The sequence below is a fragment of the Lithobates pipiens genome, unplaced genomic scaffold, assembly GCF_037356315.1.
Source record: "Lithobates pipiens isolate NorthernLeopardFrog02 unplaced genomic scaffold, aLitPip1_a1.2 Scaffold_19, whole genome shotgun sequence".
Taxonomy (NCBI): domain Eukaryota; kingdom Metazoa; phylum Chordata; class Amphibia; order Anura; family Ranidae; genus Lithobates; species Lithobates pipiens.
The window spans coordinates 73,743,456-73,757,807 of NW_027507764.1; the positions used below are offsets into that span (position 1 = coordinate 73,743,456).

Below are 14,352 nucleotides of genomic sequence, written 5' to 3' on the forward strand. Positions count from 1 at the left end.
CTATACCAGTATACTATACTATAGTAACATCTGACAAAAAGATCCAAAAACATTGAAGCAGCAGACTTTGTGAAAATGAATAATTGTGCCATTCTTAAAACTTTTGGCCACGGCTATACATACACCCTCCAGGCAGTGTTCTCTGGAAGCCAATGGAGAGCAAAACAAAATTTAATTATTAGACATTTAGCTCCACACACCCTTTCAGTCTTGCCATAAACAGGCCAGGGAACACACATTAAATGTTGTCTTTTGATGCTCATGTGTATGAGGAAAAGGACATTTAGTATTTCTAAATACAGGGTTAGATACAAATAAAGAGTTACAGTATACATGCTAAAGAGCAGCACATTTACCTCAAGTAAAGCAAATGTTTGGAAAAATTTTAGAGTCTTCTGGATACTCTTGTAGAGCCCCTTGTGTGTTCCTTTGTACATGTAGAATCGAAACATCGCAATGGCGAGAACGAGCCACCTGCAGGGTCAATTGAACGTATTGGTGAAATATTATATCACATTTAATCTTACCTTTTCTTTTTAAGACTTGGGAATGTGAGGCATTTTTTAGGCTAACTAAACAGGTTTCCACTCTTGCAATATCTGTGTTTTGCTTGATTTAAAAAAGGGGAATTGAGCCTAAAGATATCCTGTTTGGTCGCTAAATGTTTTAAGCCAGCAGGTTCCTGCAAAAGCATATAGGAGATACCAACCTTTCAGCCCATTTCTCCTGCTTCTCCCCATTCCACTGCTGCAGCCTTTGAAGGTCTCTGACATTTCATATTTCCAGGAGTGTCAGATACCCGTGTCCCCTGCCACATGTTTATGTTCTTGAAATAAACTTTGAGACTTCACTGGTAAATCTTCAAAGGTAACAATTCAGGAGCACAACTGGGAAACGGGGGACAGAGCATTATCTTCCTGTAACAGGAAGTGACTGAACAAGGATCGTTACAGACATTATTGTAAATAAATGTGATTAAAAATATTGAAAATTATTTTTAACATGACTTCATCAGGTTACAGCTTATGCAAGATTTTAGGGATTTGGTTTACTTTAACATGTACTTACTTACCTTTTCTTCACTCTTATGCCGCGTACACATGATCGGATTTTCCGTCAACAAATGTTCAATGGGAGCTTGTTGTCGGAAATTCCGACCGTGTGTAGGCTCCATTGGACATTTTCGGTCGGAATTTCCGACAAACAAATTTTGAGATCTGGATCTCTAATTTTGCAACAACAAAATCCGTTCTCGTAAATTCCGATCATGTGTACACAATTCCGACGCACAAAGTTCCACGCATTTTCTAAATCAATTACGACACAGAAGCGATCAGTCTGGTAAAACTAGCATTCGTAATGGAGATAGCACATTCATCACGCTGCAAATTTTGAAATCTTTTAATGCAGCACATTCTCTTCTTCTTTATAATGCTAGCATAATGAAGTTGTTTTGCTGCTCATATTCACACAGAGTTCTGAAAAAATGATTTCTTTATTATCTCTTGTGATCTCCTGAATTTTTTTTTTTTATTATTTTTCGTCAGATCTTCATAAAAATAATAATGTTTTTAATTTTTGTTATATATATATATATATATATATATATATATATATATATATATATATATATATATATATATGTATGTGTGTGTGTATGTGTGTGTGTGTGTGTGTATATATTTATATATGTGTGTGTGTGTGTGTGTGTGTGTGTCATTTTTTTTTTAACAAGATCTTCTGCTTCTTTTTTTTCTAGTGTATTCCATAATATTGTTTTTCGTTTTGTGTGTCAAGTTACCCCAACACCATTATTATTATCTTGTATTTTGTTAACCTCAAGGAGGTTGGTTTGTGTTGGTGTGTGTCCCTTGTTAATTTGACATTGTATTTAGGAAATGTACTTGCCTACTCACAAACAAACTGTCCTTTTTTAAGTAAAACACATAGGCAAGTATTTGTGAATACAAAATAGCCATTTATTATGGGTCATAATAAAATAAAGAGGAAGGCAACGCTGGAGAAACTGGTGAAATTGGCAAAGCCTTTGTACCCCAGGGCACACATCAACTATTTTCCAGCCAAAATTGGTAGCATGAGGAGTCCATATAATAGTGAGCACAATCCAGTCCAGGACTCAGAGAGATCAGGAACAACAGCAGATGACATATATGTCCCCAGGCTGTGGTCATACAACAGCCTGCATCTTTTTTCAGACCAGACTGAACCCAGGCCATCACACTCTTGTCTTCCTTACACTCTTCCTTCCAGGCTTGCTTCCAGTGTGTGTTTTTGGAGTTGTGGCAGGAGGTGGAGGAGGAGGAGCATGGTCGAACTCACACAGGTGGGTTTTGGTTGAGAGTTGGCCCCTCAACCCCTTATTTGGGGACAGATACATCATTTCCTCACAGATGAGGCATTGGCCCACCTCAATTTCCTGCATTTTGCATGCAGGCAAGGAGGCAAAGGCCTCTTGAAGAGTTGGGGTGGTTCTGAGGGCAGGAAGTTGTGATCATTGAAGCCATCCGATTTCTCTCAAAGACACAACACAAGACAAACCCTAATGTCAGGCTAAACTCTCTTAATCTTGTCCCAACATAGACCTCAATCTAGAAGCAGTATAGGCCACTGATGCACCAAGTTAAACGTGTACCTTCGTTAGTACTCCTACTCCTTCCTCAGCTCACAGATCGTATGTACAACGCACACGTGTTGCGCTTTATATACACTGCGCATGCGTGAAACTCCGCCCGCCCTGATGTTCTTTCTAGTCTATTCCCCGCTCCTTGTCTCTCAGCACAGTGGGAGAGCACATGGCGGAGAAAGAGCAAGTGCATGCAGACAACAGCAGCAGTAACGACAAAAGCCCGGAGCCACAAACATCTGGATCCCGGAGGAGATTTAAGGTGTCAAATATGTCCTTTATAGAGAAGGTGGAGATGGTGGACATCTTGAAGAGGGCCGACTATGACGGGAAGCATGGACCTTACCCAAACCCAGATATGAGAAAGGCCAAGATCATTTGCTGCTCCATGTACTTTTCTTTACTGTTGCACAGTTTAAAATGGCAAGTTTCAGGTTCGTGGGCACAGTAATCGTTCATTCGGTCAATCGTTCGTTCGTCCACTAATACAATGTTTTTGGGAGATACAGGTTAACTACATTTGTTCATGTCTATTTGTATTAAAAGAAGTTTGTTGTCTAGATGGGTTTGTAACTATAATGAAATGCAAACTTGATTCATTGTAAGCAGAGGACACTCAGCAGCTGTTTAGACATCTGGACGCAGGAGCACTAATGTGGGACACCAGAACACCCTTTTTAGGGTGTCCCACACAGGTGCTCCAGTGGATACTAGGGGTGTCTCCATGTGTGAAAATTGTACAAAAAAGGTAAATATTCCAGCTTTATAAATGGAAAAAATGAATGTCTTCAGCTTGTAACTCTGCCAAAAAAGACAATTGTATGACACTTCCAAGCAATGTTTCATATGACTATTTCTCGCATCAAATATCTGTGTGCTAAGTATACCTTTTTTTATAAAAATAGGGGAGAAAAGACTCGGGACATCCGAGGACACCAGGAGGTGGGGGACCTCCTAAAGAAAAGGAAACCCCCACACCAAAACCAGAAGATTTGGAGGAAGGAGAGGTTTATGAAGTGGGTGAAATCGTGACCACAATAGGTGAGTGTCTGAGACCACAGCTTCAGGTAATAGATGGATGCCTACATATTTATAATACATGGTGTTTTTATTTTAGGTGATGTTGTGGAAGAAGAATCTCATTTCACAAGTGCAAGTGCACATATCCTCATCGGGGAGATCATGGTGTGCAATCATGATTTAAAGTTCAAGGAAGACATCAATGATGTGGAAAAAAGACTCAAAAACATCATTGATGTTTTAGGCAGAATATAAAACACCCCAAAATTCTTCTCGTTTGTTGGTATTTTTATTATTTTCACACACTTTAAATATTTTTTAGAAAGCCAAATTTGGAAGATGCACACAGTGTGTCAACATGTGCGATCTGCCATCATGGGATATCAAGTTACGCGTTTTGGGGGTGCAAACCCTTCCTTGTCACTTAAGTAGATGAGAGGAAGGGGTTGCACCCCCGAAACACGTCCACTGATCACCCATGATGGGAGCTAGCACATGTTGACATTATGCATGGGATCAGGAGGGAAATCCCCATTTTGACTTTCAATTTGTGTGCATGTTCAAAACTTGACTTTCACAGGGGGTGACATCACCCCATCGGATGAAGGCAATAGCAACACAGTTTGGACATACTAATGTCTGATATTGCCTTCACTTTCTCAAAGTAGAACATTGTAAGTTCCTGAGTTGTGTATTGTTTTATGGTTTAAACATGCCTGTTTTAACAAAAAAAAGGCTATCTGTACTGTCAAAAACAAAAATGTTATTACTAAAATATGTTGGTTTGTTCAAAAACCCTTTTCTAACACACACGTGAATGTGCACAGAGTAAAACGTTTTCTACTCAACAATGTGTGGCTTCTTCTTTCAATGCTCAATATCATTTTTTGGACTAAGTTGGTGTTTACACTGAAATGGGGGTTATTTACCAAAGGCAAATCTTATCGACAGGTTAGAAGTGTCATAATACAAAAATATGAATACACACTGTACAAATGGAAGCACTTTTTTACATTCTGCAATTACCTATAAAGATAATAGGAGAACAAAACTTTAAACAGTACCATTTGAAAGTATTTCGGCAGGCCATTTCACTACATGCTTTGGTGTAGGTCTAGGGTGTATGGGTTTGGCAAAGTCAGCAGACAGAGGATTGGTATCAGTTGACTTAGCGGTTGGGGGGGAGGGAGGGTTCCAAATGATTTTGGGACCCAACAAAAATAGCTTCTGGCACTCTGCCTGAATTTAAGGACACAAGTAACATTTGTACACATTTGAGCGTTTAGGGTAAAGCACTACTATGTGTGATGTGATAGATGGCGACGATGGAGGAGAGGAACGAGGGTCACTTCGGGGGCTTCCATCTCAGGTAAGTTATTCATAATGACCTAGTATGTTATGCATACTAGCTCATTTTGCCTTTGCCATACAAGGTGTTTTTTTTTCTTTGCCTGCCTTTACTTCCTCTTTAATCACCCACAGAACCTGTGTAGCCAAGTCCCCTTTGGTCTAATGAGAACCTCCAGAGTTAGGGCCGGTTCACACAGCGGGCGAGGCGACACGACTCGCCTCGCTCCCGCAAGTCGCCCCCGTTCTGTACAATGGAACCGTTCTGAGAGGAGCGACTCGAGTCGCTCCGACTCAGAAAAAAGGTTCCTGTACTACTTCTGGGCGACTTCGGGGGCGACTTGCATTGACTTCTATACAGAAGTCCTCTGCAAGTCGCCGCTGAGGTCGCCGCAGGTCGCGGCGAGGCAAGTCGGAGATGCCTCGCCGCGCCTGCAGTGTGAACCGGCCCTTAGGGATAGCTGACATGTTTCTGTGTAGAATCTTTCTTTGGAATTTAGAATTCTTTAGGTAGACAGCCATGTAGGGAAAGGCACCCAGCCAGACACCACATCTGCATGTGTAGACACCCTATCTCCTATGGCAACAATCTTGAACAGTTCCTAACAAAGGCTACAATGAACTCTTTCACTTCCCCGACAATCTCCTCTTGTAGATCTTCACTCAACTGAACCCACTCAACCAAGTCTCTCTCTCACTAGACTTGCTGATCCATGGCCACTGGATCTCCTGAGCTCTTCCAATCTTCTCGCTGAGTATCTTCCTCAAGCGTCAACCCCGCGTCTCTGCTGGGTCCCTAGCTTGGCATTCAGGATACTCCCCAAGTGTCACCCCACTGGCCTCTCGGTCCCTGGCTTGACACACAAGGCTGCTCTACAAGCGTCACCTCCGCTGGTTGATTCCCTGGCTTGACACCTGCTGAAGCTTCCCAATTCTTCACCGTTCCCGGTTGGTGAGAATACTGCTCTGCCACCTGCTTCAGCTACTCACTATGGTCCCTGGTAATAAAGTGGGTGGTCCCCTTGTGGCGACAGCCTCCCTTCTACCTCTGACCAAGACAGGTTCTCCGGCTGGCAGAACCATCACCTCTGGTTGGACTGCAAGCCGCAGTCCCAACCCTACACTGCTCTCTTCCTTCTGGATAGGCCCTCAGACAGCCTAGCAGCCAGATGTCCCTGGGATAGGCCTCAGGCTCTGGCCTAGCAGCCCGGGGCAGCACATTTGTTCAGTTTTATAGAGATGAGGTGGCAACCCTAGTTACTATGCTCTGCACGGGCAGTGAATAGTTTCCCTTCAAGAGAGTCTACAATAAGAAGTATTGGATTGTCATTTCAGGATGGGATGCAAATTCCTCAGTTAAGACTTGCAGAGGAAGCATATGCCAACAGAAGATTCAAGTTTCTGACAAACGTAACACCGCATAGCTAGCAGGAAGATGGGGCGACTTAGAGACTCTAGACAGCCACTTGTTCTCTGGAGCAGCACAAGGTGACAACATGCAGCTACCAAAGACCAAAGTTCAAATTAACCTGCTGGAAGTCAGCCACTACTGGTCTGGAGGTCAGTCAAATAATATATATATATATATATATATATATATATATATATATATATATATATGAATGATTGTACAGGATGCCAAGGTTGGGTCCTGGATGGGTGCTATATAGCACCGATATTTGGGGTATGGTCCATTTAAAGGAAGTGCGGTATTGTTCAGGGGGTCACCCAGAATGGGTGAGGAATTCCTGGCAGTAGAGTCAATCAGTAGATGACTGACTCACAGTCCTCTCTGGCTTAATAGAGGGTTATTTGGGACCCAGAATTTGGGAGGCTCTGAAGTGATATTCGATGGGAAAGAGCCTCCCCTGACCACAGGTATTCAGCACACAGGGGGTTAAAGGCCTCCAGGAAACAGCTTATAAAAGACAGGAAGTTGTGAGAGGTGGTGGTGAGGAGGAATAGGTGACTACATCTGTGGTGATGAGCTGTGTATCTGTTGGAAGCTGCCTAAGTTTCAACAAGGACTCTTAATACTCTTTGTGCTGAAGATAAGCAGACTTTATTGTATGCTGAAGATAAGTGGACTTCGTTTTATATTTCTTGTGCTGTGTGTTGAATGAAGCTTTATTTTTGATTTGCTTACAAATAAAAGCCTTTTTGTTTAAAGTTTAAACGGTTTATGCACTTGGTCCCGTGGAGCTATTATCCTCCAAACTTTACAAAATATATATATACACTGCTCACAAAAATTAAAGGAACACTTTGAAAACACATCTATCTATACTGATTTGGACTGGTCAATGTGTTAGGAATGAAAGGATGCCACATTGTTTGATGCAAAAGAAAATTATCAACCTACAGAGGGCTGAAGTGAAAAATGATGCAGCAGGCTAGTCCATGTTGCTGATGGACCGAAACATAATGTCCCTGAGGTGTTCTATTGGATTTAGGTCAGGCGAGCGTGGAGGACATTCAATGGTATCAATTCCTTCATCCTCCAGGAACTAGCTGCATACTCTTGCCACGTGAGGCTGGGCATTGTCGTGCACCAGTAGGAACTAGACATGTGCATTCGTTTTCGTCCGAATGCATTTTCGTCCGAATTTCAGCTATTTTCGTTTTCGTTTTGACAAACGATAACGAAAGCACAAAATCCGAAAAACGAAAGATCCGACATAAATAAATGCTTTATTTTCGTTTTCATTGTTACAACAGTTCGATATAGAATAGGAGATTCGACATGACTCTGACGATAACAATCTGTCTATAGAACCTGTGGTCGAATGTGCTTAACCTTACCTCTATTAGTCCAAGATTATATAGAGAAAATATTCGACAGAGAAAAAAGATTTGACAGAGAGAAAAGATTCTGCAAGTTACTGTCCTAAAAAGTGTTTGGGGACCCGGGTCCTGCCCCAGGGGACATGTATCAATGCAAAAAAAAGTTTTAAAAACGGCCGTTTTTTCGGGAGCAGTGATTTTAATAATGATTAAAGTGAAACAATAAAAGTGTAATATTCCTTTAAATTTCGTAGGGGGGGGTTGTCTATAGTATGCCTGTGAAGGGGCGCATGTTTCCCGTGCTTAGAATTGTCCCTGCACAAAGTGTCATTTATGCAGGAAAAAAAGTCCTTTAAAATCACTCGCAGCTATAATGAATTGTCGGCTCCCGTAATACAGAGAACACTCATTGAAAGTCATTGATAAAAAAATAAATAAATAAATAAATAAAAAAGCGTGGGGGTCCCCCAAATTCAATTTCCAGGCCCTTCAGGTCTGGTATGGATATTAAGGGGAACCCTGCCTCAAATTTAAGAAAAAATTTGACGTGGGGTTCCCCCTAAATATCCATAACCAGACCCTTCAGGTCTGGTATGGATATTAAGGGGAACCCCGCATCAAATTTAAAAAAAATTTGACATGGGGTTCCCCCTAAAAATCCATACCAGACCCTTTATCCGAGCACGCAACCTGGCAGGCCGCAGGAAAAGAGGGGGGGACGAGAGAGCGGCCCCCCCTCCCTCCTGAACCGTACCAGGCCACATGCCCTCAACATTGGGAGGATGCTTTGGGGGTCCGTGACCCCTCAAAGCACCTTGTCCCCATGTTGATGAGGACAAGGGCCTCATCCCCACAACCCTGGCCGGTGGTTGTGGAGGTCTGCGGGCGGGGGGCTTATCAGAATCTGGAAGCCCCCTTTAACAAGGGGACCCCCAGATCCCGGCCCCCCCCCTGTTTGAAATGGTAAGGGGGTACAAAAGTACCCCTACCATTTCACAAAGAAAGTGTAAAAAATGGTTAAATAAAACAAACACACTTTTGAAAAATTCCTTTATTAAAAATAAAAAAAAGATTCCAGCGGCGGTAATCCTTTCTTGCTATCCAGCGACGGACGGTCAGCTCTCTATCTATGTCTAATGTCATCCAGCGCAGCGCAGCATCCTTCTTCTGTCTCCGTGGAGGAGACACTACAGACATTCCGGCGGCTTGACGTTTCTTATATAGGGTGGGCGGGGCCACCCGTTACCTGACCCCGCCCCCCTCTGACGCAAGGGGAAACCCGGGGTTCCCTGTGACGTAGGGGTGACCCGCACCCCTCTGATGTAACACAGGCAGGTTTCCGTTACATCAGAGGGGGGCGGGGTCACCCATACGTCACGGGGAACCCCGGGTTTCCCCTTGCGTCAGAGGGGGGCGGGGTCAGGTGACGGGTGGCCCCGCCCTCCGTATATAAGAAACGTCAGCGCCGGAATGCCTCCAGTGTCTCCGTGGAGGAGACAGAAGAAGGATGCTGCGCTGCGCTGGATGACATTAGACATCGATGGAGAGCTGACCGTCCGTCGCTGGATAGCAAGAGTGGATTACCGCCGCTGGAATCTTTTTTTATTTTTAATAAAGGAATTTTTCAAAAGTGTGTTTGTTTTATTTAAACATTTTTTACACTTTCTTTGTGAAATGGTAGGGGTACTTTTGTACCCCCTTACCATTTCAAACAGGGGGGGGCCGGGATCTGGGGGTCCCCTTGTTAAAGGGGGCTTCCAGATTCTGATAAGCCCCCCGCCCGCAGACCTCCACAACCACCGGCCAGGGTTGTGGGGATGAGGCCCTTGTCCTCATCAACATGGGGACAAGGTGCTTTGAGGGGTCACGGACCCCCAAAGCATCCTCCCAATGTTGAGGGCATGTGGCCTGGTACGGTTCAGGAGGGAGGGGGGGCCGCTTTCTCGTCCCCCCCTCTTTTCCTGCGGCCTGCCAGGTTGCGTGCTCGGATAAAGGGTCTGGTATGGATTTTTAGGGGGAACCCCACGTCAATTTTTTTTTTAATTTGACGCGGGGTTCCCCTTAATATCCATACCAGACCTGAAGGGTCTGGTTATGGATATTTAGGGGGAACCCCACGTCAAATTTTTTCTTAAATTTGAGGCAGGGTTCTCCTTAATATCCATACCAGACCTGAAGGGCCTGGTAATTGAATTTGGGGGACCCCCACGCTTTTTTTTTTATTTATTTATTTATTTATTTATTTTTTTATCAATGACTTTCAATGAGTGTTCTCTGTATTACGTTAGCCGACAATTCATTATAGCTGCGAGTGATTTTAAAGGACTTTTTTTCCTGCATAAATGACACTTTGTGCAGGGACAATTCTAAGCACGGGAAACATGCGCCCCTTCACAGGCATACTATAGACAACCCCCCCCTACGAAATTTAAAGGAATATTACACTTTTATTGTTTCACTTTAATCATTATTAAAATCACTGCTCCCGAAAAAACGGCCGTTTTTAAAACTTTTTTTTGCATTGATACATGTCCCCTGGGGCAGGACCCGGGTCCCCAAACACTTTTTAGGACAGTAACTTGCAAATTAGCCTTTAAAATTAGCACTTTAGATTTTGAACGTTGGAGTCCCATAGACTTTAATAGGGTTCTAAAGTATGCTATATAGTTAGCTCCGTCGAATCTTCTTTATACATTCGACAGACACCATAAGCCTTCCAAGACAGATTCGACCGTAATTCATGTGGATTTTCGGACGAATGCAATTTTTGAACGAAAAACGAAATAAATAAAAACGAATTTCGGGAGTAACTAAATAAATTAAGTTTTCAGACGAAAACGAAATTCCGAAACGAAATATTTTACTCTGCACATGTCTAGTAGGAACCCAGGACCCACTGCACCAGCGTACAGTATGACAATGGGTCCAAGGATTTCATCCCAATACATAATGGCAGTCACGGTACCACTGTCTAGCCTATAGAGATCTGTGCTGCCCTCCATGAATATGCCTCCCCAGACCATCACTGACCCACCACCAAAACGATCATGCTGAACAATGTTACAGGCAGTATACCATTCTCCATGACTTCTCCAGACCCTTTCATGTCTGCCACATGTGCTCAGGGTGAACCTGCTCTAATCTGTGAAAAGCACAGGGCACCAGTGGCGGACCTGCCAATTCTGGTGTTCAATGGCAAATGCCAATCGAGCTCCATGGTGCCAGACAGTGAGCACAGGGCAACCCCTACCTTTCTTTGCATTTGACCTCCCTTATCCTGCAGATCTGAACATTAAAGTGACTATATTTACCTGAACACTAACAATCGGAAGTCTACAAAAGGTCCCTCACTGAAATCTCCTCTCCGGGTGCTGGTATTCGGGCATCTTCATTGGCTGATGTGGAATGAGGCAACCCCTGCACATGTGCAATAGTCAGTCCTCCTGGTACACAGGGATCGTGCTGATGATGTAAGTTGAGCTGCACACGAGCAGCTCAGTTTACATGCCACTAGGGATGAGCTTCGTGTTCGAGTCGAACATACGTTCGACTCAAACATTGGCTGTTCGTCCGTTCGGCGAAGTCCGAACATTTTGGTCCGTTCGCGCCAAATTCGTGTGGCGCTCACGGCCCACAATGCACTGCGATGGCGCAGTGCATTGCTGGCTCATGATTGGCCAAGCATGCACTGTGACCCTGCATGCTTGGCCAATCGCAGCTCCAGCAGCGAGGAGAGCCATGATTGGCCACAGGCGGGATGCCTGTGGCCAATCATAGCTCAGGCTGTGTAGTGCACGCCCCACACTATATAAGGCCGCCAGCGCGTAGTGTGTAGTGTGTTGGCGTCTGAAGCAGTGGGTGTTCTGTGTACCTTCAACACCGTACACACCGATCGTTTTCGGCCGATTTTCGATCTTGCTGTTGTGTAGTGGTTATTGTCTGCGTGCCCTGACCGCAGTATACACCGCTATATTCACCTCACCTATATAGCTAGTGATCTATCTTTTATAATAGAGCTTGCAGTCAGTAGTGTTAGGAGATAGTGCGTGCTGTCTGGGTTTAGTTCTGCTTTCATTTATTTCACACTGCATGGCGATGAGGTGTCAGAGCTGTAAACTTGAAAAATAGGATCTCACGGCTGGAGTTTCTGATTTACACCCTATCACTAGAGGAAAGTGTGGCAAACTGCTGCAGGTGTGAAGTACCAAGGGGTAAGTCAGGCTGTCCATCACATGTGTGAGCCAATAGCAATGTGTGGGGGGCGGGGATTATCTGTCATCTCTGACATTCCCTGGAAGTGTTGGAGCTTCTCAGAACGGTCCTGAATTAGGCCATGAAAGGAAGGCTTGGGAGGCAGGTATGTGCATCCTGAGATACCTGCAGCAGTCTCTTTAATGTGGATGTGTCAGCTCTCCACCAACCTACTATTACCAAAATGACAACTTTGGGATAAGAAAAAAAAAATACCCAAAACAAAATCAGTATAAAAATTGTAAAATGAAGAAAACAGGGAATTCCTTCATATAGCAAGACCATTTTTTTTTTTTTAAAGATTGATCTTCAATAGCTTGAAAGGCTAAAAGGCTATGCTGGTCAAGTGACTCACTCGTCAAACAAGATACAGAACGGGTGGGTGTCATCTGTGCAGGATATGCCTCTTGTGATGCAATTAAACAATACAAAAGAGATACCTATGATATATTTAGTCTGTATTTTCGTGGCAAATGCGGACTAAAATCAGCAAGATATCAGTTTCAAAAGAGCACCATATGTATATGTTCATAGCGCTGAAATTATTTTTGGAAAATTATCATTTGAAATCTGGAGGGCTCTTTATGTAGTCATGACAGCAGAAGACAAAGACAGCATATTTACAAAAGTTTAATCACCAACTTTGTCTTACACTTCAATTGAAAAGCTTTGACCTGATTTTGCTAAATATTAGTGTACGATGTGCTTTCATAAACAAATTCAAACAAGACATTCATTACCAACACGGTTCAGAGAGAGTGTGCAGAGCCAATCTGAGTAGCTCTGTACCATGTAATTGCTCTGATGACCAATCACAGTGATCCCCCATCACAACTGTAAACAGTGTTTACATTGGAGAGGACCTCCTCCATACAATGAAGAAAGGAGGAACTAATTAATGAATAGAACTTTATTAGTTATGGATCAGCATATCCTCAAGTTTGGGATTGTTTTTAACCCTCCATATATAACTAGAGGACGTTCTGGCCCTCAGGACACCTCATGAAGTCTGTTTATGATTGTTTGGTCAGAGGCATTCACACTAGTGTCCTGCTGGAGGTCATTTTGTAGAGCTCTAGCAATGCTCATCCTGTTCCTCCTTGCACAAAGGAGCAGATACCGGTCCTGCTGATGGGTTAAGGACCTTCAATGGGCCTGTCCAGCTCCCCTAGAGTAACTGCCTGTCTCCTGGAATCTCCTCCATGCTCTTGATACTGTGCTGGGAGAAACAGCAAACCTTCTGTCAATGGTACGCATTGATGTGCCATACTGGAGGAGTTGGAGTGCTTGCGCAAACTCTATAGGGTCCGGGTATCGCTTCATGCTACCAGTAGTTACACTGTACCTAGCCAAATGCAAAACTAGTGTAAATCAGTCATAAAATATGAGTAGGGAAAAAAATGTCAGTGGCCTCCACCTGTAAAGCCATTCCTGTTTTGGAGGTCGTCTCATTGCTGCCCATCTAGTGCACCTGTTGTTAATTTCATTAACACTAAAGCAGCTGGAACTGATTAACAGCCCCCTCTGATAGTTGACTGACCAGATCAATATCCCGGGAGTTTTTTTATTGACTTGATGCTATACTCTGATTAAAAAGTGTTCCTTTGGTTATTCACAGTGATGATGAGGAGGTGGTGATGTGAGAGCGTGAAAACTTGGTGTCGCGGTGCTCCGGATTCTGCTAGAGTTCCAGCAAGAGACAGCAGTCCCAGCTGACTTCCTCTGTAGGGTAACCGGGAGGTGAGAACATTAGAGAAGACTGGACGGAGGGTGATAGATTGTCCCAGACCCCCTTTCCTATCCCTGCCTGACAGCGGATTCCATTTGGCAAAACAAAGAAGCAGTGGAGCAGACCTTTGGAAGTGGTGGAGTGCCTTTTTCATGATTCGCTAATAGAGCAGAGCGCTGAAGTCCTGGGTAAGATGTGTAGGAGGTGTGGGGTAAACGTGGCAAGCAGCTTGCTCTATAGAAGTTAAAGAGCTTTGAGGACTATAGGAGGAGAGGCAGCCCAAGAGCGTTGACTTCATTTACAGCCTGGGACAGATTGAAGATATTTTAGGCTTCCTTAACAGCGGGTCTGGATGGCCCCAGGTAAGTCACGTGTGGTTAAAGCCCAAATTGTTACTCCTTGCTCCTCTCCCTCCTCAATGGCAGCTAAGACAGCAGGGAAATCAGCTGCAAAATCCCCCCAAGCTGGAATGTCAGCAGGCACACAGACAGCAATATATAAAGAAATGGAGCAGGATCCCTCTGGCAAGGACATTATGGCAGCTATTAAGGTTTGCAGTGAGACTCTCACAACCAAA

The 14,352-nt window shown here is 43.9% G+C and overlaps 1 protein-coding gene across 2 annotated transcripts in view; it reads right to left on the reverse strand.

Moving 5' to 3' along the window:
• Nucleotides 1-14,352, reverse strand: part of HACD1 (3-hydroxyacyl-CoA dehydratase 1) — a 102,757-nt gene that overhangs the window by 43,599 nt on the left and 44,806 nt on the right. For both annotated transcript variants that reach the window (XM_077490904.1, XM_077490903.1), the window contains exon 2: nt 357-474. In XM_077490904.1, the coding sequence (XP_077347030.1) occupies nt 357-474 (118 nt within the window). The remainder of the gene's footprint in view (nt 1-356; nt 475-14,352) is intronic.